General features: G+C 40.7%; 3 protein-coding genes across 3 annotated transcripts in view; all 3 read left to right on the forward strand.

Moving 5' to 3' along the window:
- The first annotated feature begins 14,469 nt into the window (after nt 1-14,469).
- Nucleotides 14,470-15,066, forward strand: LOC140793734 (uncharacterized mitochondrial protein AtMg00860-like). The gene has a single exon (XM_073145409.1). The coding sequence runs from the start codon at nt 14,470-14,472 to the stop codon at nt 15,064-15,066; it is 597 nt and encodes a 198-aa protein (XP_073001510.1).
- Nucleotides 15,067-15,735: 669 nt separating this feature from the next.
- On the forward strand, nt 15,736-17,296 carry LOC140793735 (uncharacterized). The gene is made up of 2 exons (XM_073145410.1): nt 15,736-15,926; nt 16,993-17,296. Exons 1-2 carry the CDS (start codon nt 15,736-15,738, stop codon nt 17,294-17,296), a joined length of 495 nt encoding a protein of 164 aa, XP_073001511.1.
- A 5,333-nt stretch (nt 17,297-22,629) lies between these two features.
- LOC140793785 (dol-P-Man:Man(5)GlcNAc(2)-PP-Dol alpha-1,3-mannosyltransferase) overlaps nt 22,630-23,094 on the forward strand; it is a 40,270-nt gene continuing 39,805 nt past the window's right edge. Inside the window, exons 1-2 of the mRNA XM_073145479.1 lie at nt 22,630-22,878; nt 22,957-22,991. Of these exons, the coding sequence (XP_073001580.1) occupies nt 22,743-22,878; nt 22,957-22,991 (171 nt within the window). The 5' untranslated portion in view covers nt 22,630-22,742. The remainder of the gene's footprint in view (nt 22,879-22,956; nt 22,992-23,094) is intronic.

Consider the following 23,094-nt stretch of genomic DNA (forward strand, 5'->3'; position numbering starts at 1 on the left):
ATCCGTGCCTCAAACCGTTGATCCCAAATCCTGTGTAGAACGGCTACAAATCGTATCAAATCGGTTCGTAACATCTCAATCCTAAGCCCATCACATAGATCAATAGTGCATATTGATACTAATCATCCAAGCTATTGACTCCATATTATTCCACCCTACGTCATTGGATACCGCTAAGTCTACGCTATTCTACCATTTGTTTTCTAACTTAAATACCTTAAAGAGTTTGACTCTTGTTAATCAATAGTAAATCGTCCATCGCTCGACGAAACATCTACTTGACTGTCTATGATCAACAGACTGAGACCTTAATTGTGGACACTAATATGTAACTATAATAATATCCCTTGCTTTTACCCTAGGTAGAGAGATGTCAGGTACTATAGAGACATAGAAGTCACCCACTTTATGGTCATGCACGTGTACAAATGACATAATATTATATAACACAACAAGCATAATATAACATATATCATTATCATATATTACATGCTATCAAACATGATCATGCCCAACATATATGCGTAGAAATCATGATACATTAAATCTTGCCGAATAATAAAATAAAATTAACATACACGACATGCGTTAATAATAGTAAAGAAAATGTATGCATATGTATGATATAAATGCGATGATGCATAAGATAAGTCATTGCATTCTCTACACTACTCCTAGATTATAGAAGTTGCACTAGTTTGACTTCGCTTCTTAGATAACTAGCTATAACTATGCCATGGGATCATCCTTGCATGGTATGGAGTGCACCGCAATAATAAAGCAATACAAACATAAGCATCATATTGCTAACACTAATTAATTAAATAATCATATTGATATTCACTATGGGCTTGGGTAGGTCCATCTAAGAATTTCTATATTTATTAGTCAGGTAGAGCTGACATAGCTGTATCGATGCCTGACACTTTATTAAACGTAATTAAAATAATTTCCCTCATATTCAAATCATTATTATCAATTTAAAGTAAGACCAATAGACCACATTTAATTAATCACCTTCATTAAATAAAACAACCTACTTAATACCATTTTCCTGCACCAATCTATATTAATACTCCGATATGAGTCATTAATACAAACATGCTCACGCCACTGACTCAATTTTAAAAAATTAATTTAACCAAAATTATAAATGACCATGGTGAACTTCAATTAGAGCAAATTCTCTATATGGAGCAATTAATAATGGCACTTTCAGACTATAGTTTAAATCACAACAATTATTATAACTAACCAGCTATTATCTAAGGATGATCAATTAAATTTCTCGTTGGCATAGATAATAAGAAAATAAACTAAAAATACATAAAAATAGATGAAAAATAATTAATCTATTTGGGTCAACCTAAGACCCAAAGTAATAGGCTGGACTGCAACCAACCCAAAGACCGCCAACTTGACGCACTAAGCTTAGGCCCAAAGTTCAAATTATCCAATAAAGCCATTTGGGCTAGGCTACCCCCACAAATTTGAGCTAGGCTACTCGCAGCCCAAACTCAATACTTGTGTTGGGCTACTCGCGGCCTAACCACCACTTGGGTCGAGCAACCAACTCAATAATACCCCACTCCACCACATCCTTCCTTTCACTCGACAAAAGAGCTCCATGAAGTAGGGTAAGCTACGCTGGTCCGTGCAGATAGTAAACGTTGGCCAATCAAGTAGGGTCGTCATTTGGTGACAGCGTGTAGAATTGCTAGCATTTCGCGCTCATAGGTGGATCTATCGTGATTGGTTTGATAATGCCTTGCTCATATAAGCCACGGGCCTGCCCTCTTGCATCAATACAGCTCCAATGCCTTCATTTGAAGCGTCGCATTCCACCATGAACGGCTTGTTGAAATCCGGCAAAGCCAAAATCGGTGCGGCAGACATAGCTATCTTCAACGCTTCAAAGCCTCCATCGCCTTGCTCATCCATTGAAACCCTCCTTTTCTGAGTAAGGAGGTCAGCAGGGCAGCAATCTTGCCGTAGTTGGTAATGAATTGCCGATAGTACCCCATCAACCCAAGGAATCCCCTTAATTCCCGTTGATAAGTGGGAGTCGGCCAGTCCACCATATTTTTGATCTTGCTTGGATCAGCTTCCACTCCTCTCATTGAGATTATAAGACCCAAGTACTCCACTTGTGGCTCACCCCATAGGCACTTGCTCATCTAGATTTTTAACTAGTTTTGTCGTAAGATATTCAACACCTCACGCACATGCCACAAGTGCTCGCTCCACTTCCTACTATACACTAGAATATTGTCAAAGAAGACAAGCACGTACCGACACAAGAGAGGGTGAAAAAGGTCATTCATCAACCCTTGGAAGGTAGTTGTTGCATTGGTGAGCCCAAACAGCATGACTCGAAACTCATAGTGTCCATCGTGAGTTTCAAACGCCATTTTGTGCACATCTTCTGGGTCGACGTGGACTTGATGGTACCCTGCTCTTAAGTCAAGTGTGCTGAAGTAAGTCGACCCCGTAAGTTTATCCAGCAACTCCTCGATTACTAGTATTGGGTATCGCTCTTTGATAGTGATCGCATTCAAGGCTCGGTAGTTGACGCAAAACCGCCAACTCCCGTCTTTCTTCCGAACCAGTAGCACCGGCGATGAGTAGGCACTTCTATTCGGTTTAATAATCTCTTGCTCTAGCATTTCCACTACCAACTTGTTGATTTCCTCCTTCTGGACATGTGGGTACTGATATGGCCGAACATTTGCCAATTCATCCCCTAGAATGATCTGAACGCGATGGTCATGTCGACGGGACAGTGGCAATCCTCGGGGCTCCTCGAAGAGATCCTTGAATTTTTGCAGCAGCTCTTGCATGTCAGTGGGTATTTCCCTTGATGGTGGATGTTCTAGTTCAGTAACAGCCATTTGCAAGAGTAGAGCTCGGTCCCCTACACATGGAAGTCCCAATAGTGGTTGCAACGTCGGCCCTTGCCACGGTTGGTTTCCATCCAGTAGCACTTTTCGATCATTCCTCAGAAATGTAAGCGTGAGGTTTGAAAAATCAAATGTTACGGGCCCCAAGCTTTGAAGCCATTGTGTCCCCAAGACAATGTCAGCACCTCGCAAGGCCAACGGATAAAGATTCAATATGAAAGTTTGGCCTTGCACCTTCAATTCCACACCTCCACAAATGAAATCTGCTCACAAGTTGGTGCCATCTCCAATCTTCACATCGAACCCGTCCGTGGTTTTTAACTCAAGCCCAATCTTCCTAAGAAGCCTCTTGTTCATGAAGTTGTGGGTGGACCCGGTGTCGATCAAGATCTTCATTGTGGTTGTCTTGATTACACCGTTCACCCGCAAAGTCTTTAGCGCGGCTGTCCTTGAATAGGCTTGGAGGGAGAATTTGGCTATTATGTCCTCCACGGGTTGCTCCTCAGCTACTCCTTGCTGTCCAACCAGACCTTCATCTTCAGCTGCAATCTCATCCTCTGCCTCCTCTAATCTGTCTATTAGCATCACCGATCCCATCGGTTTAGCGCAGCGATGTTCAGGTACTAACTTCTCATCACAACGAAAGCATATGCCTTTGGCTCTTCGTTCTTCTACTTGAGCAGGAGTGAATGCTCGTCCTGGACCTTTAAGTGCGTACTTCACATTTTGGGAGAGCTTTAGGGGTGCTCGAGAAGGCACCATTGCAGCAGCGGCTCTTGGTACACTGGTAACATTTCCTATCGTTATGGTTGGTTGAGCTGGATTGCGGCTTCCTTGGCTCGTCCAATTCTGTTTGAGGTGCAACTTCATGGCTCGATGTTTGTCTTCCATGAGTATTGCATCCTCAAAGGCCTCCTTTAAGGTTCTAGGCCTTAAAGCCCTTACGTCGGCTTGTATGTCTCCCCGTAGCCTAGAGATGAAGGTGCTGCGAAGTTGCTGATCTGTCCATGGGGGTTGGCATTGGCTGCTTATCCTCTCAAATTCTTCTTGGTATGCCCTAACCATTGTCCTTTGCACCGTCTTTGAGAGGAGAGTATCGAAGTCTTCATACCTCGATGCTCCAAATCACTACGTGATATCAACGCAAAAGTCGGCCCAAGTTTCAATCGTCTCATAGGCGTTGGCTGCTCGAAACCAATGAAGCACCACATCTTCAAGGTGGAAGCTCGCATGCATCACCTTATATTCTTCCGTTGTACCCTAGTACGCGAAGAATTGTTCCGCCCTATACAACCAATCGATCATATCACCATATTTGAATTTGGGAAATTCGAGACACACAATTTGCCCACGGATACCATTGTCTCGATCTGGATCATATCCCATTCCTTGCCTAACCGGAGGAGGATGCACCATGAATAGTTGATGATCCCTCCTTCGATTTTGGTTAACTCGACGTGGCTCCAATTCGTATTGCCTCGCCCAAGGATACAGATCTCCAAGATGATCTCCATAGTGGTTCGTTCGGCCTGGTGGAACCATCCTTGCTTGTCTTTGCCCAAAGGGTGGTGGCAGGAGAGGCTCTTGTGATTGCAAATTTTGAACCAATGGCGGCAAGTTCATGGTGGTGGACTCATGTCGTGGGGTTGATGGTGCATTTCCGTTCACCATAGCTTCCCTTGTCGCCCGTAATTCTTGCATCATCTCCATCATCATTTGGTTGTTGATGGCCATTTGTTCAGAAAGAGACCCAAACATGGCTTGAACGCTAGGCTCTTTAGTATTTAGATTTGATCGGGCGGTTCCGCAAGTGGAAGTCTCCGCAACTGTTTCCCCATCCTCTAATGGAAAAATCTCGTCTTCCTCATCTCGTCGTGTAGCCATGGCTCTGGTTGTCATCATAGGAAGCGCGTGTCCGAGAAATGGTGGGTCTGATACCAGCTTGATACGATCTCCCCTTTAGGCCAAGGCTCGATCTATCCCAATTTTCAGATCTGGACAGAATCTGATATGGAAGTTTGAAAATAGATCCTGAAAGATGGAGTTGTTGGATAGATGTGAAACTTTGATATATTGAAGCCCCAGAAAAGAGCTTTCCAACAAATCTAGTTTTCGGCGAATCGAATGGTGGGATCTCTCGATATCGTCCGATTAGTAGTTGGACGTCAAAAAGTCCTTCTTTGGATCCGTGGATAGGAGGCATGAGATCCTAGGTGATAATGGATGGTAGTGGACCGACGGTAATAGGGTGGCACTGGTGAATACGTGGAGGTGGAAGGGTTATGGTTGATGGTAGGGGTTATGGCAAGGTGATAGATAGATTGGAAAAAGGGGGAGGAGTGGGCTGCCTGCCCCTGAGAGACTAGGGTGATTGGCCGGTCGAGAGAGGCTAGAAGCGGCAACGTCGGGGAACGCGAGAACGAGAGAGAAGAAGATGAAGGAGGCTAGGGCCAAACTCAATTCATTCCATAATCATTCCATGGTTGCCATCCACACCTTTAGAGGCTAACCAAACAATTCAAAAATGGCAATTATTAACCCTAAAATAGTAGATTTTTGCCAATCACGTTTAAACTCACCCGATCGCATTCGAACGCACATTTTATGTTCTCTATTTTTAAAAACCCAATGCAGGCGTTCACAAATGCATTCGAACGCACTCCATCCGCATTCAAACACGGCGTTCAAACATGCCCGATCGCGTTCGAACGCACATTTCGCGTTCTCTGTTTTTGCAAACCTGATGCAGGCATTCATAAGCACATTCGAACGCACTCCATCCGCTGACATATAGAAAATTTATTTTTATATAAAATAAATACTAAAATAAGAATAAAAGACACCCCTAAAGTGTATCCATGCTCGAGACGACATTGGTGAAGTCTAAATCGTATCATAGTATGGTCATGGTCAGCATGCATCATATATGTCATATTTGAGAGAGTTGTGATGATGGTACAACATAGAGATGTATTTATTCATTGTCGAGAATTATATATTTGATTAGTTATGACGTGAGTTCTACCATATATTTTATATATTATTGAGAATATATTCATCTACTCATTCATGATATGATGCGCCTATTTTATTTATCTTATCTAATACATGATTTACTCTCTGTTTGGCATCACCGATTCTAGGAAAGATCTATTCACTGAGCCTATAGCTTATGACTTTCTTTATTTCTTTTATAATCTTTCAGATATATGGTACGTGATTGCAATTTGAGATATTCTAAGAAGATATTTTAGAGCAAAGATAAGGTGCGCTATAGACATAAGATGGTATGGAAGATAGTTTATACAGAAATTGAGTTGTAATGTTATTAATTATATTTGTACTCTATTGTGTTAGACGATGATTTGTATAATACAAGTCGAATTATAGTATACTCATATATTATTATTTTAGTTGTATCTTTATGATTTGTTGTGGCCTGTATGAGTCCCGCCAGATTATGATCTGCCAGATTTTATAGCTGTCTAATATGGTTCTTGTGGATTTAGATATGGATATGTTAACATGTTTAACTTGATGATGTCATGATTTACTTTATAATGGATTATGTAAGAATAAAGGTGTATCTTTGCGTAACAGGCCCCGCCCATCCTATTGCATGCGCCACACGTTAAGTGTGGGCATGTGGATTTGCACGTGCCTATGCCGGTGTGGGGCATTATAGAACCCGGCCGCGAGGGCACCAAAGGATGATACCAATAGCTTAGTCTCGCAAAGAGATCAGTTGTTGTGGCCTCCCCTAGAAGCGACTAGAGCCCACGAAGGGCATTGAACGAGAAAGAAAGAGAAGAAAAAAGACTAATAACGCACTTATAATTAAATTAACTTGAATAGGTGTTAAGAAGGACTCACTGGCGAGCCGTTCTACTATGGTGCTTTAGCTCCACAAGAAGCATGAAGGGGAAATGACTATGGGGTGGGAGGGAAGGAAAAAAAAGAAAGAAAGAAAGAAAGAAAGAAAAGAAGAGGGAGGGGGAAATGACTATGGGGTGGGAGGGAAGGAAAAAAAAAGAAAGAAAGAAAGAAAGAAAGAAAGAAAGAAAGAAAAGAAGAGGGAGGGGGAAAAGGGAATGCATCGCAGGTGCCTCGCACGCATTCTTAGAATTTTTTTATAAACAAGATGTTATAGTTGTATCACCTTACATAGATAGAGGCAAGATTGTGGTGTATTTGTCATACCATATTAAAAGGAGTATGTTGATTTTCCAAGAGTTTTTTAATAAGGGTAATATAAGGTCATTGGATCCACGTTTCTTCAGCAAGCATAAGTAGGTAACTTGGTGTTGTAGGATGCCAAAGAAAATTAGCAATTATGGCAAGAATTAAAATTTTTGATATGATTCGGACCTCACTTAGAAACAATGAATTCTCACCGATCGTGTTTGAACGTATATTTCATGTTCTCTGCCGATACGAGTGTATGCAAGTGTTCGCATGCGGGCATTCAAACGGGTCTTGTGCGTTCGAATGCACAAATTGCAAGGGGTGTTTGAAAGCACCCCCTCCCGCGTTCAAATGCGACATACAGAAATTCTTATTTTTCTGAAATAAACAATATAACACAATAAGAGAAGACTCCCATAGGGTATATCCATTCTCGAGATGACTTAGTGAGGTCCGAATCACATCAAAAATTTTAATTATAGCCGTGCGCCATCTCGACGTCGATGATCCTCTAACCTCCCTCGTCTGTTTAGTCCTCCCTCCTCCTTGGGATCTCGACCCCTTCCCCTCTCATCCTTCTCCCCTAAACACCACAATCCATCCACACTATCGCTATTATCATCCCTTACCTCATCATCACCACCACCTGTCACTTCCACCATCACCCCCACTTTTACATATTTTTGTCCTAGTTTCAGTTAGAATATATGAGGGGCATAAATACTAAAATCGTAGATCAGGAAGTTATGGATCGACCATCATTAGTTTAATAATTTTTTTCTATGGTATAATATCTAGTGGATATTTTCTCCTGACTGCGCGAGCTATTTTCCTGCATTCGATCCAGATCGAAAAGCGGACGTACGGGCTATAACAAGTAGTATAAGAGCCACTATTCCTCAGCCACCATGCCAACCACTAGATCCATAGTAACGAGACCCAATGAAGGCACCTCCGTGGAGGGAGAGGCCACGAAAATTATCAGATTGGATGCCAACCCTAACTCACTGATCGAAACGTCTCCAACGACCTCTACGGTCAACTCAGTTCTGATCAAGATGTTTGCGGATATGATGGAGACACAACAAGCCATGCAAGGATCAATAGAAACCATGAATCAAGTCCTCTTAGGCACACCAAGGGGTACGACGACGACTGAGTTCCCTACTCGAGCCCGGGCTGCACCACCAAGGGAACCACATTTTCACCAAGGGACACCACTTTCACCATTCCATACCAAGCAGGAGGAGGACCATGAAGATCCCATGGGTGGTCACGACAGGAGGCCCTTGTTGCCCACGCCGGCTGAAAGGCGCAACTAACCACCGCCGATCTTTCACCGCGATGTACCGCCACTAGTTAATCACTACGACCGAGCACCAGATCCATCACTCCATGATGACAATGATGAGTGGGCAGATTATGAAGAACCAGCGACACTACGACACCATCCTAGGGATTTTGGATTCAACCCAACAGAAAGGAGGCCCAACCGATATGAAAAAGAAAAACGAGGCATCCATGTAGGGACTGTTTGCCTCAACTTCTCACCCTTCAATAGAGGAGACCCACTTGATCAGGTTTATCAAGCGGAGCAATTCTTCAAGTACCTGATAGGTTCTTGTGCCAAAAGATAGGCTACAGAATAATTCCTTAAATATCTGAATTTATTGCAAGAAATAATCCGCGCAACTGAGGAAAAATATTCACCAGATACTCTCTCGTAGTCAGAAAATTACGAAATAAAGTTGAACGATCCGTTACTCCCTGATCTATGTTTTTCATATTTATGCCCTTCGCAGAATCGAACAACAACTAGGACGAAAATATGATATATTGTGGATGATGGTGGTGGTGACGGGTGGAAAGGAAGTTAGGGTTATGGAGGTTAATGAAGATGAAAGTGGATAGTGGATGTGGTTAAGGGATATAGACAAAGGGGAAAAAGTGGTCGAGATCCCAAAGAAGAGGGGGGAATCAACAGTCGAGGGAGATTAGAAGTTATGAGAGACCTTGCTAACAGTAGAGGTGGAAGGATGGTGAAGAGGGAGGAGGGAGATTAGGGTAGATAGATAATAGAGAGGCAAGAAATCAATATTTCAATAGCATTCTGAATTTGACTATCATCCACATATTTATAGATGCTAGCCAACAAGTCCTAAAACAATAAGTATTCCTAATTCTAGAGGATTCCCGCCGATCGCGTTCGTATGCACAAAAGGCGTACTCTGTATATGCCAACGCGATATAGGCAAACGCGGCATTCGAACTTGCCCGACCGCGTTCGAACGCGCATTTCGTGTTCTCTGTATTTGCAAACCTAATGCAGGCGTTCACAAGGGCGTTCGAACGCAACCCCTCCTGCGTTCGAACGCGACCTACATGAATTTTATTTAATGAAAATAAACAACTAATGTAGTAAAAAAATATCCTAACTAAATGTATCAGCCCACCAAGCTTTCCTCACCTTGCCCTTAAGGTGAAAAATTGGGGAAACGCTCCAAGATATCAGTCTCCAACTCCCATGTCGCCTCATTGGATGGCTTGCCAAGCCACTCGACTAGAATCTCCATCTCTAATCTAGTACCATGTCATCGTCGGCGCCTAGCAAGTACTCGAACTTGCTCTACTATCTCTGTTTCCTCCAATAGCTCCAGTAGAGCTGATCCAATGACCTCATAATCACCAATATGCTCCCTCAGTAATGAAACATGAAAGACAAAATGCACTCTCGACCCCTCCGGCAGCTCTAAACGATATGCAACCAGACCAAAACACTCTATCACTCAAAACAGACCAAAGTAGCGATATGCAAACTTTTGGTTACGCATCAGACGCAAAGTCACATATTGATACGGCTATACCTGCACAAACACCCAACTATTGATGTCGAACTCCTGCTCCCGATAACTACGATCAAAAACTTGCTTTATGCGGTTCTGAGCAAGTTTAAGATTGGCACGCAACCTCCTCAATGTGGCATCTCTATCCATTAAAGCTAATTCCACCTCCATACGATCTGCAGATGTCACTGGATCATAAGCGCGTAAAGTCAGAGCCGTACGTCCATACACCGCCTCAAATGGAGTCATGTCAATGCTGCTATAGTAGGCAATATTATAAGACCACTCTGCCCACAATAAGAACTCCAACCATTGTCTCGGCATCTCTCCAACAAAGCACCTCAAGTACTGCTCAATGCCTCAATTGACCACCTTGGTTTGGCCGTCCGTCTGTGGATAGTAGGCCAAACTAAAGTTCAATTGAGTTCCCTACAATCTAAAAAATTCGGTCCAAAAATCACTCATAAATACACGATCATGATCCGAGACAATCATGCGTGGCATGCCATGTATACATTGTCCCATAAAGTATGGAAGACTCCTTTGATTAGTTCGAATGATGAATCCTCTATCGATCAAATAAGGGCTCCACTTTATCACCACATGATGAATTGTCAACATCTCTCTCTCATAAATCAATAATTGCTAAGATTTTTGTGATAAAGCCTTACTAAGAAAGGCTACGAGCCATCCTCCTTGCATTAGTACAGTTCTTATTTTGAACTCCCGACGCATCACATTCTACAACGAACTCTTTGGTGAAGTCTGGTAGAGCTAGAACGGGCGTCGTCATCATTGCTGTTTTCAATTTTTCAAAGACTGTAGTGGCTTCATCTGTCCATCTAAAAGAGTCCTTCAACAAAGAAGTGAGAGGACCAACGATCTTGCCATACCCGATGATGAAGCGGCGATAATATCTGTTCAGCCCCAAAAATCTTCTCAATCCGGTGATAGCAATAGGAATAGGTCAAGCAATCACGCATGCAACCTTTTGAGGATCCGCCGATACACCTTCCGCTGAAATGATGTGGCCTAAACACTCCACTTATGGTACTCCCCATAGGCACTTGGACATCTTGATCTTCAATTAGTTTTGCTTCAACAAATTTAGCACATCCTCCAAATGCCACCAATGCTCTAATTCAGTCCTGCTATACACCAAAATGTTGTCAAAAAATACCAAGACATACATTCGCAAAAGAGGCGCCCTCAAGTCAAGCTTGCTGAATATGGTCGCCCCTGCATGATCGTCCAACAGCTCCTCTATGACCGGAATGAGATATCGGTCCTTGACGGTAATAGCGTTTAGTGCCCAATAGTCAACACAAAAACGTCAGGTTCCGTCCTTTTTTCGCACCAATAGCATGGAGAATAAGTATATATGACTTGGTTGAATGAGGTCTTGCTCCAACATCTCAGCTACCATCTTGGAAATAACTTCTTTTTGCACATGTGGATACTGATATGGTCTCATGTTTGCCAGTGCAATTTCGGGTACAATCTCTATGTGATGGTCTGTTGTTCGCCTCGGTGGCAACTTCTGTGGTGTATCAGATCGGTGTGGTTCCACCACTGGTCCTTCTTGAGATACCGATCTTCATTGAGGAGATGACGAAGCAGATCGGTTCATGACATATTCCTTTAGATCATTGTGATCATTTTGTATTGCATCAAATCTATGCGGCAATATTTAGAACATGCTACTAAGTTCATCCACCAAGCCCAGATTCACACCTATGGACATTGGTTGACTCGGTCCTGTCGTGGTCGCTCCAAAGAAATCGGCCTCATGGTTAGGGTTATCGTGAGTTGAGTCTTCCCTTATTGGTGTGCTCTCCATTGGTCTCATTGTTGATGTCATCTTCCTTGTTTCAACCATTAATGGAGGTCTGAGGTTCAACCTGCTCTGATACCAAATTGATGGGTTCTTGTGCCAAAAGATAGGCTACAGAATAATTCCTTAAAGATATGAATTTATTGCATGAAGTAGTTAGCACAACCGAAAAAAAATATTCACCATATATTCTCTCATAGTCAGAAAATTACGAAACTAAGTTTAATTGATCTGTAGCTCTCTGATCTATGTTTTTTGTATTTACTCCCTTCCTAGATTCGAAAGACAACTATGACAAAAATATGATATATTGCGGATGATGGTGGTGGTGACGGGTGGAGTGGAAGTCAGGGTTATGGATGTTAATGGAGATGAAGGTGGATGGTGGATGTGGTTAAGGGATATAGACGAAGGGGAAGAAGTGGTCGAGATCCCAAAGAAGAGGGGGGAATCGATAGACAAGGGAGATTAGATGTTAGAAGAGACCTTGCCAACGATAGATGTGAAAGGATAGTGAAGAGGGAGGAGGGAGATTAGGATAGATAGATGATATAGAGGCAAAAAATTAATATTTCAATAGCATTCTGAATTTGGCTATCATTCACATATTTATAGATGCTAGCCAACTAGTCCTAAAATAATAAGTAAATCTAATTCTAGAGGATTCCCGCCGATTACATTTGAACGCACAAAAGGCGTACTTTATATGTGCGAATGTGATGCAAACATTTGAACGCAGCGTTCGAACTCGCCCGACCGCATTCGAACGTGCATTTCACGCTCTCTATATTTGCGAACTTGATGCAAGTGTTTGCAAGGGCGTTCGAACGCGACCTATAAGAATTTTATTTTAATAAAAAGAAATAACTAATGCAGTAAGAAAAAATCCCAACTAACTGTATCAATACCAAAGAACACCTAATGCATAAAAGATGTTGTTGGCATTTTTCCATCTTGAAGACACCGACATTCGATATACCAAACCATGAATCGAGCTCAACCCTATCAATCATGGGAGGAGTTCATTGACGCTATTTGCGTCCGATTTGGGCCCTCAAGTTATGAGGATTTCCAGGCTGCTCTTACCAAGCTAACTCAAAGGACTATGGGGAGAGCATATCAAGAGGAGTTTGAGCATGTTAGTAATCGAATGCGGGGCTGGTCGGATTATGAACTCAAGAGCACCTTCATTAGTGGCCTTCAACAAGACATTCAAGTCGAAGTGAAGGCCGCCTGACTGACCACATTGTTGGAGGCCTTTGCAACAGCTCAATTGATGGAAAAGAAGCTTTGAGAGTTGCAAATAGCGACAAAATTGGGCTGGAGCACCACAGAGTCTAGAGGTGTGCCTCAACAAACAGCAGCCACACATCATGTGTTGGCACCTCCATTGAGAGCAATGGGTGCAAGAATGCCTCCACAACTAGAACTAGAAGTGAGGGGACTTTTTCGAACTGCCATGAGGAGACTTACCCCAGCTCAAGTTGAAGAGAGAAGAGCAAAAGAGCTATGTTTTTACTGTGACGAGCGATTCACCCTCGGGCACAAATGTGTCCGACCGGCAGCCACGGTGATGGTGTTGGACGAAGCAGAGGATGTGGAGGAAGAGAAAATAATGGAAGCTGAACTAGAGGATGCGGTGGAAGAACAAGAAGCATTGGAGAGCAGCGAGGAGATCCACGCCGAGATATCCATGCATGCGTACACTGGCGCCAATGCACCTTGGACATTGCAGGTCAATGGCACCGTGAAGAATCAAATAGTGAGGATCCTCATCGACATCGAGAGCACCCACAACTTGATGGACAAGCGTGTGGTCAAGAAGATAGGGAAGGCTACAGAAGCTACTTCGGGATTCGATGTAGCATTGGGAGATGGCACGACGTATGCCGAGGGGTTCTTTTGAAGATTCAGAGCAATTTCTTCACTTTGGATTTTCATCCACTGGCCTTACGAGGGGCTGACATTGTATTAGGAATGCAATGGATGCATAGTTTGGGCCTAGTGACCTTTGACTTCTCAGAAATGTAGATGGACTTTAAACGAAGTGGCAAGCGAGTATGGTTAGACGAAATTCAACCACAGCTCATAGCGCAACTTCAACCGATGGTGGGACTACCAAAGGCCAGATGCCATGGACTTTTAATGCAATTAATCCAGAGTCAAGTAGACCATACAAAGGAAGAAGAAGTACTCACCGATTTGTCCGACTTACTGCAGGAATTCGACGAGGTGTTTGAGCGCGGCATGCCGCCGGCTCTACCCCAAGACCACCGCATTGAGATTATTCTCGAAGCGGATCCAACTAATGTGCAGCCCTATCGGTACCCATTTGTGCAAAAAGAGAGATCACAAGACTTGTCAAGGAGATGCTGGATAACGGAATCATCTAACCGAGCCGAAGCTCGTACTCCTCACCGGTGCTCCTACTACGGAAGAAGGACAAGACATGATGATTCTATGTGGATTACCATGCACTCAATGCCATCACGGTGAAGGATAGGTATCTCATACCAGTCATTGAAGAACTCTTGGATAAGCTCTCGGGGGCATCTTACTTTAGCAAGTTAGACTTGCGGACTATCACCAAATCTGCGTGAGGCCTAAGGATATGCACAAAACTGCATTTCGCACACATGATGGGCAATATGAGTTCAAGGTCATGCCTTTTGGACTCACCAATGCCCCATCCACCTTCTAAGGTTTGATGAATGACGTCTTTAGGGCGTTATTGAGGCGATTTGTGCTAGTCTTCTTTGACAACATCCTTGTGTACAACCGCTCATGGAAGGAGCATCTTGTTCACCTTCGCGAAGTATTACAAATTTTGAAGGACAATGAGTTGAAGGTGAAGAAGTCCAAATATTTATGGGGCCAGCCAATAGTGGAGTATCTCGGCCACATTATTTCAGTGGCAGGAGTGGAAGCCGATCCCGCCAAGGTGCAAAACATGGTGCGATGGCAAATTCCAAAGACACCGAAAAAATTGCGAGGCTTCCTTGGATTGACGGGCTACTGCCATCGATTCATTGCCAACTATGGCAAGATCGCCGCTCCCTTGACATCATTATTAAAGAATGGAGGGTTTCATTGGATCGAGGCAGCAACGAAGGCCTTTGAAGCGTTGAAGAAGGCAATGACCACTGCTCTAGTTTTGGCATTACCCGATTTCACCAAACCCTATTGTGGGGTAATGCGATGCGTCAGGAACTGGAATTGGAGCTATTCTCATGTAAGAAGGAAGACCGGTGGCCTACATGAGCAAGGCATTGTCAATGATGAACTAGATGATGTCTACCTATGAGCGAGAGATGCTAGCCATTATCCATGTTATCACCAAATGGAGACCATACCTCATCGATCGGCGATTCGTGGTGCATACCGACCAGCAGAGTCTTCCTTACTTTCTTGGGCAACAGATCCACACTTTGGCACAGTTGCGATTGGTGACAAAGTTGTTGGGGTACAACTTTGAATTGGTGTATAAGAAGAGAACTGAAAATTGGGTCGCTGATGCACTATCGCAGCAACTCGAATTGGCCGACTTAACCATGATTTATATTTCGGTATTACCCTTCCTTTCAGAGATTAGAGATGCATATGTGGAAGATCCAAGATGAGGGAGCTCATGAATAAGGTCGAGGAAGAACCATCTAGCTATAAGTGAAGAACGGTCTACTACTAGATCGAGGGCGAGTACGAGTACCGGCCAAACCCGAACTACGGGTGACTTTGATTTGCCACTTCCACGATACTCCTATGGCGGGGCATGAGGGGACCTTTAGAACCTATAAGAGGTTGACACAAAATTGTGTATGGGCAGGGGTGAAAAAGGAGGTGTTGTCCTATGTTCGAACATGTGAAGTTTGTCGACGCGCCAAGGCAGACTCGACCCCTACTCATTTCGGAGCAAATTTGGGAAGATGTGATGATGGACTTCATTGAAGGACTGCCCCAAGTCAGAGGACATACGATGGTAATGGTGGTGGTCGACCGGTTGACGAAAAGTGCGCACTTTTCAGCTCTAGTGCACTCGTACACTACGAGAAAGGTAGCAGAAATTTTTGTGAAGGAAATAGCCCGGTTGCATGGAATGCCAAGTTCAATAGTTTCAGACCGTGACCCGATCTTCATGAGTCACTTCTGGCAAGAGTACTTCAAACAGTAAGGTACTGAATTGAAAATGAGCTCGACGTATCATCCGCAAACCGACGGGCAATCCAAAGTCATTGATCGCTGCCCCGAGCAATATTTGCGATGCTTTGTTGGGGAGCAACCAAAGATATGGCTAGCTTACCTACCTTAGGCGGAGTACTCTAATACACTTAGTTAGAATCTTTTCTTATTACATTAGGTGTTTATTTTTATTAAAATAAAATTCCTATAGGTCGCGTTCGAATGCAAGTGGAGTCGTGTTCGAACGCCCTTGTGAACGCCTTGTGAATGCCCGCGTTCGAACACCTGTGTCGCGTTCGCAAATCCAGAGAAGGGACTTTTTGAGTGCGTTCGAGTCACCCCTTTTCTTTGGGATCTCGACCACTTCGTTCCCTTCGTCTGCTTCCCTTAATCACTTCCACAATCCACTGTCCTCTCCATACCCATCCATAACCCTAACATCCACTCTACCCGTCATCACCACCATCACCATATTATTATGTGTTTTCGTCCCTGCTACAGTTTGAATCTGTGAAGGGCGTAAATACAAAAATTGTAGATCAGGAAGTTATGGATCCAACCTAGTTAATTTCATAATGTTTTGACTTCCGGAGAATATCTTACGAATATTTTCCCACAATTGTGTAGACTAAATCATGTAATAAATTTAGATCTTGAAGGAATCTTAGCGTAGCATATCTTTGGTTCCAGATCTTATCATTTGGTATCAGAGCCTATCAAGTTGTATCAGAGCCTATCAATTGGTATCGGAGCCTATCAATTTGGTATCAGAGTCTATCATACTCATACAACATAGCTCATCACACCGCTATTAGGGTGACCCCTTTTTGAGGCTGTTCTACGGCGCGTACCCCCAACATTGAGATCATATGACCGGCTGAGCGCACTTGATCGTACTGACATAAATGAGGTACTACTGGAATAGGATGAGGCAATCAAGCAGCTCATGCTTTATCTAGCAGCGGCACAGAACCGAATGAAGCAAGTGTGTGACCGCAAACACTAGGAAAGAAGCTATAAAGTTCATGATTGGGTCTATGTTCGACTCCAATAGTATCAGCAAATCTTGGTACGAACTATTCAAGAACCAAAAGATGGCACAGTGCTTCTTTGGTCCATTTCAGATCCCGGAGAAGGTGGGAGCGGTTGCATATAAGCTGGACCTACCCGAGTCATCCCGAGTTCACCCGATTTCCCATGTATCCAACTTGAGAGCCCGAGTTGGTCCAGTTGAGCAATTTGCAGCACAACTACCAGAGTCTGAATCAGAGGCTATTGAGCCTGCTCCAGAGAAGGTCCTAGCACGAAGGAGGGTCAAACATGAAGGACAAATAGTCACAGAGGTGCTGGTAAGCTGAATGGGACAGACATAGGGGCAAGCCACATAGGAACCCGAGATAACCTTGATGGAGCGATTACCTGAATTCGCACTTTGACGACAAAGTGAGCGGAAGCATGGTGGAATGATGTGATTCAGATCTCACCAAGCCGTCTCGAGCATGGATACACCCTATGAGAGTCTTTTCTTATTGTATTTTAGTGTTTATTTCAGAAAAATAAGAATTTTGTATGTTGCATTCGAACATAGGAGGGGGTGCGGACGCCCCTTGCAAACGTCTACAGGCATTCACATCGACAGAAAATGCAATTTGTGCGTTCAAATGCGTAGACCCTATTTGAACACCCGTGTGCGAACACCTGCATACGTTCACATCGGCATCAAACACGAAATGCGCATTCAAGTGCTTTCAAACTCAATCGACGAGATTTTATTATTTCTAGGGTTATTATCTATCATTTTTGGCTTGTTTGGTTAGCCTCTTAAGGTGTGGATGGCAATCAAAAATAGGATGATGAATGAATACTGAATTCTATCCCCTTCCCTTCCTCTCTACCCTAATCTTCCTTCCCCTTCGTCCTAGTCATGCGCCATCTCGACGTCGGTGATCCTCTAACCTCCCTCGTCTGTTTAGTTCTCCCTCCTCTTTGGGATCTCGATCCCTTCTCCCCCCCTCATCCTTCTCCCCTAAACACCACAATCCATCCACCCTATCGCCATTATCATCCCTTACCTCATCATCACCACCACCCATCACTTCCACTATCACCCTCACTTTTAAGTATTTTCATCCCAGTTTTAATCAAAATCTATGAGGAGCATAAATACCAAAAACGTAGATCAGGAAGTTATGGATCGACAACCATTAGTTTCGTAATTTTCTATCTATGGTAGAATGTTTGGTGATGTGCGGACTGTTTTCTTGCATTCGATCCAGATCGAAAAGCGGACATACGGGCTATAACAATTTTCTTTTTACTAGGATAGCTATCTCTCTATTTGAGCCACCCGCATGCACTTGTTTCTTTAGAGAATAAATGAAAATCAAACACATACATATTTAAATTCTGGAATTATTTAATAGCCACATAAGCCAGGAATAAATGCTCAAGAATTTCCATGTCTTCTTTATATATGTCACAAATAGGGTAAATAGGCGGACTATGTTTGAGAAGCCTATGCTTAGTAGGCAGCCGGTTCTAATTCATTTCCAAAGAAAGGTAGTAATTATAGGAGCTATAGGCAACCTCCATAATAAATGATTTCAAGCTGGATCAGTGCCGCTCGGCTCAATAAAATCAAACATGAATTTATAAATCGTAAATTAACTAGGAAATGCTGGTTATATTTTGTAGTTTTTTTTACAAAATTCATAAAAATTTAGAAAAATTGTAAATTAACAATGAAATATAGTCAGAAAAAAAAACTGAAGAGAGTAATACAGACAAAGCCCTATTAAAATTTGTAGAGACAACTATAATCACTAATATCTTACTAATTAACAGTATCCATATCTAGATATTGTAACTTATTTGTAGCATAGTTTGAGTTATTTTTAGAGAAACCAAACAATTTGAATTAAGCAATTCTTTGTTTCTGAAAGATTAATTATAAAACTTTTTGTTATTTTAGCAACATTGATTAAGTTTTTTTTAAGGAGACCAAGCAATTTCTTTTTTTGTTCTTCTTTTCTACAAAATTCATAAATTAATTATGAAATTCATAAATTAACTTTGAAATTTGTAAATGAAAGTGTCAATAACTAGATATCGCAACTTATTTATAATATAGATTATAAATTTTTATAGGGTAAACTAATCAATTTAAATTAAGTATACTAACTGCGATTTAAATATCCTAGTGCCCATAAATAAATGGAAGCTTCCTAGCAAAACTCTAAGCTCCCATTCACTTCAAGAATAACAAAATTTCTTATCCAAAATACAACCTCTTATTCCAGAATAGCAACTAAACATCATAATAGCTATATTCTAGAATATAAATACTATTTATTAAAATTACATCTTATACCGCACACACTGACCCAATTACCAATTTACCCTAATATGACTACAACCTCTCTTAAATATCTTATTATAATTTATCATTTATCTCTTATTTTTTTAAACATTTTATCATAATTCATTACTATTCTCTCATCTCTCTTAAACATCCGATCAACATTCTATCATAATTTACCACTCTCTCTACTCTCTCCTCTTATATTATATTTTTTATTTTATACTAAATAAATAAAAATTAATTTAAACAACATAAATGTCAATACACATTTTAAAAAGTATTACTATTATTAAATATTATTTTTTGTAAATATAAATATTGTAAAATTCTTAATAAGATAGTATTTAATTGATATAATAATTATTTTATAAATTATCTTATTATTAAAATAATTTTTATATGTACTAATAACATCAAAAATATTATATTAATAAACTAATATTTTATCAAATTAAATATTAACTCATAGATAAATTAATATATTTACTATTTAAACTATGTATTAATCTAATTAAATCTTTTAAAAAATAATAAAATAAGAAATTTAGGAAAAAAATAATATAATATTATTAAAAATATCATGTTTTAAACTAAAATTGGAACGCCCCTGACCGGCACGGGCATGTGCACGCCCACGTGCTCACACGGCACGCGCAGCGCGCGATAGGACGAGTGGGGCCCATCATGCACAGATACACCTGTACTCAACATAATTCATCTGAAAGATAAATCATACTATCAACCAAATAAACCTTTAATATAGATAAATCATACTATCAACCAAATAAATCTATTAATATATGTATATCCAAGTCTACAACAATCATACTAGATAGCTACATAATCTGGTAGGGCCTATAAAGGCTACGACAAACTATCAAGATACAACTTAAAATCACTAAAATACGAGTACACTATAATCCAACCTGTATTATATAAATCATCATCTAATACAATGAAGTATAAATATTAAAAAACGGTACAACTCAATTTCTATATAAACTATCATCTATACTGCCTCGCATCTATAGCTCACCTCATTATCACACTAAATATTTTCTCAGGATATCTCAAGTCGTTATCACGTACCACATATCTGAAGGGTTAGAAAAAAATAAAGAGAATCATGTGCTAAAAGCTCAGTGAATAGACCTTATCCCAAATCAGTGATGCTAAATAAAGAGTAAATCACATACTGCATAATATGAATCAGAAAGAGCATTATACCATGTATGAGCATGTATATATGTATCATCGATAACTTATATATAAATGAACTCAGTATTATCTCAAGAATAGGCATATTATATCCTCAACCAAAATATATCTCATGATGAAATTATATAACATTACTGAATATAACAACATGTAATGTATAACAATCATGATCCAATAATACTAGTCACATCAATGATGATGTATGTTAGTGCTAAGGGTATCTTAGTAAATAATCATACCCTACTATATGCTAAGGGTATATCAATGATAGTTGTACCCTATCATACACTAAGAGTATAACCATTAGCCATCACCATACTCTATCATATGATAAGAGTATATCCAGTACTAGAACAGACCAAGTACCATTCTAACCATCATATCACATAGACATGTATTTTCATGATTTCCTATATATGATAGAGTATATGCGTATATCTAGTACTCCAACAGATCATGCAACTTAGAAATTTAGGTGGCAAAGAAGTCAAGAGAAAGATGATGCAATCCAGACTCCAACCATGTATCTAACACATCCATATTCATACTAGTCTATCACATGCATACTCATGCTATAGATCATCTCGACATAAAATTATAACAATATAATCATCTTCAATCATCTATATATATCACCAACGTACTCACATCCTAGGCCAGCCCAATCAAAAGCATGATAAAAATATGCTCGACTAAATCTTTTTTAGATAAAGTTATATAATTATGTTGGAGGCCAAAACATACATATACATAATTTATAATATATCCTAATTTGAGAAAGGGGTCTAGAAGATAAAACTACTCGGCTGCTATTGGCCAGCCAGCAGACGACTCTCTCGCCAGCAGGTTAGTTCCGACGAACCTGAGAGAGAAAGAGAAAAAAAGGGAGAGAAAGAGAGAGATGGGGAGGAGGGGGGGAAAGAGAAAGGAGGAGGGAAGAGGCACACCAACGTCATTGGAGGTGGCGGCGATGGTGGTAGTAGAGAGAGAGGGAATGTTTGAGAGAGAGAGACAAAGAGAGGAGAGTGAGAGGGAGACCGAAAGAGAGAGAGGGAAGAGAAGAAAAAGAGAGAGAGAGAGGCGGTGCTAGGGGAGGAAGGCGGCGATGGGGCATGTGGTGCCCCCCTACGCAAGCTGCCTCCTATAACTACATGGACACGAGGCTGGCCACATCGTGCCCATAAATTAATTTTTTTTAATTTTCTTTTTTAGTTAATTAATTAATTTAATTTTTGTTAAGTTGGGTTGTTACAAAAATAAATCATATGAAAGTGTAAATATTTTAATATTATTATAATCTCATTTTTCAAAGATTACTAAAAAAATATGTTCCATGTAAAATAAAATTTATTATTTTTGACTATTAAATATAATAATATTTAAAATATTATAAAATATAATAATATTTAAAATATTTAAAATAATAAAATATTATTTTTGACTATAAAATATGTAGAATTAAATGTAAAAAAGACTAATATAGATAAACTAATATTTTAATATATTATATATGTACTAGCACACAATATATAGATATACTCCCACTGTAATAATGGGGGCTAGTAGATAGGTAAAACATGATAATAATTGATATTGCTTGTCAAAATGTAATGCATTACATACATACCAACACATAATGAATAGGTATGCTCCCACCATAGTAATAGAAAATGGTAGATAGATAAAACATAGTAATTATTGATACTGCTTATCAAAATGTAATGCATTACATACATACCAACATACAATGCATATGTATACTCCATCATAGTAATGAGCGCTGGTATATAAGTAAAGCATGATACTAATTGATATTATTTGCCAAAAGGTAATGCATTATATACGCACCAGCATACAATTCATATGTATGCTCCTAAAATAGTAATCAACGCTTGTAGATAAGTATGGTAATGATTAATATTGCTTGTCAAAAGATAATACATTATATATGTACTAGCACACAATGCATATGTATGACCTAAGTGACAAATTTGAAAACCCAAGTGTTTTTAGGGCAAATTTCTCAAGTAATTTCGAAAATATTATTTCATGTAGCACAAATTTGGTCAAAACTCATATAAATACTGCCCTACTATTACCATCGGGTTTTCCGTTTATTGCAGTTTTGCCCCTACGCGCAGGAAAGTAGAGAGAACTCAGGAGCAAGTGGCTTATATCAAAGGGGGTAAAAATAAAGGGAGTCGGAGAACGATCTCGCGGAAGTCATGAGAGGAGTCAGATCGATCGGAGAGAGAGCATCCAAAGCTCAGAGTGGCTACAAGATTCCGAAGGCCCTCTTCGCTTCTCTCTTTCTGGTTCTTGATGCCGTCTTGGTCACGTTCATCATCTCCTACGTCCCTTGTGAGAGACCATCTCTTCCCTATAGCATTTTGATGTGTTTCTGATATTAGTTGCTCTTTTCATTTCGTTTCACTTCAGATACGAAGATAGATTGGGATGCGTACATTTCCCAGGTGAAAATTCTGTGTGGCCGATTTCTATTTCCCCTGCTTTGAGTAATAGTTGAATTTTGCTTGATGCTACCAAACCTTTTGTTTTGTTTTGTTTTTTGTGATT

The sequence above is a fragment of the Typha latifolia genome, chromosome 8 (genome assembly GCF_019914945.1).
Source record: "Typha latifolia isolate L0001 chromosome 8, TyphaL0001v2, whole genome shotgun sequence".
In the NCBI taxonomy this organism is placed as follows: domain Eukaryota; kingdom Viridiplantae; phylum Streptophyta; class Magnoliopsida; order Poales; family Typhaceae; genus Typha; species Typha latifolia.

Excerpts from the sequence above, each read along its gene's own strand:
- LOC140793734 (XM_073145409.1), top strand. The coding sequence starts at position 14,470 with ATGAATGACGTCTTTAGGGCGTTATTGAGGCGATTTGTGCTAGTCTTC.
- LOC140793735 (XM_073145410.1), top strand. The coding sequence starts at position 15,736 with ATGGTAATGGTGGTGGTCGACCGGTTGACGAAAAGTGCGCACTTTTCA. Across the intron at positions 15,927-16,992 it reads TGGCAAGAGTACTTCAAACA|TATCAGCAAATCTTGGTACG; the intron begins GTAAGGTACTGA and ends CGACTCCAATAG.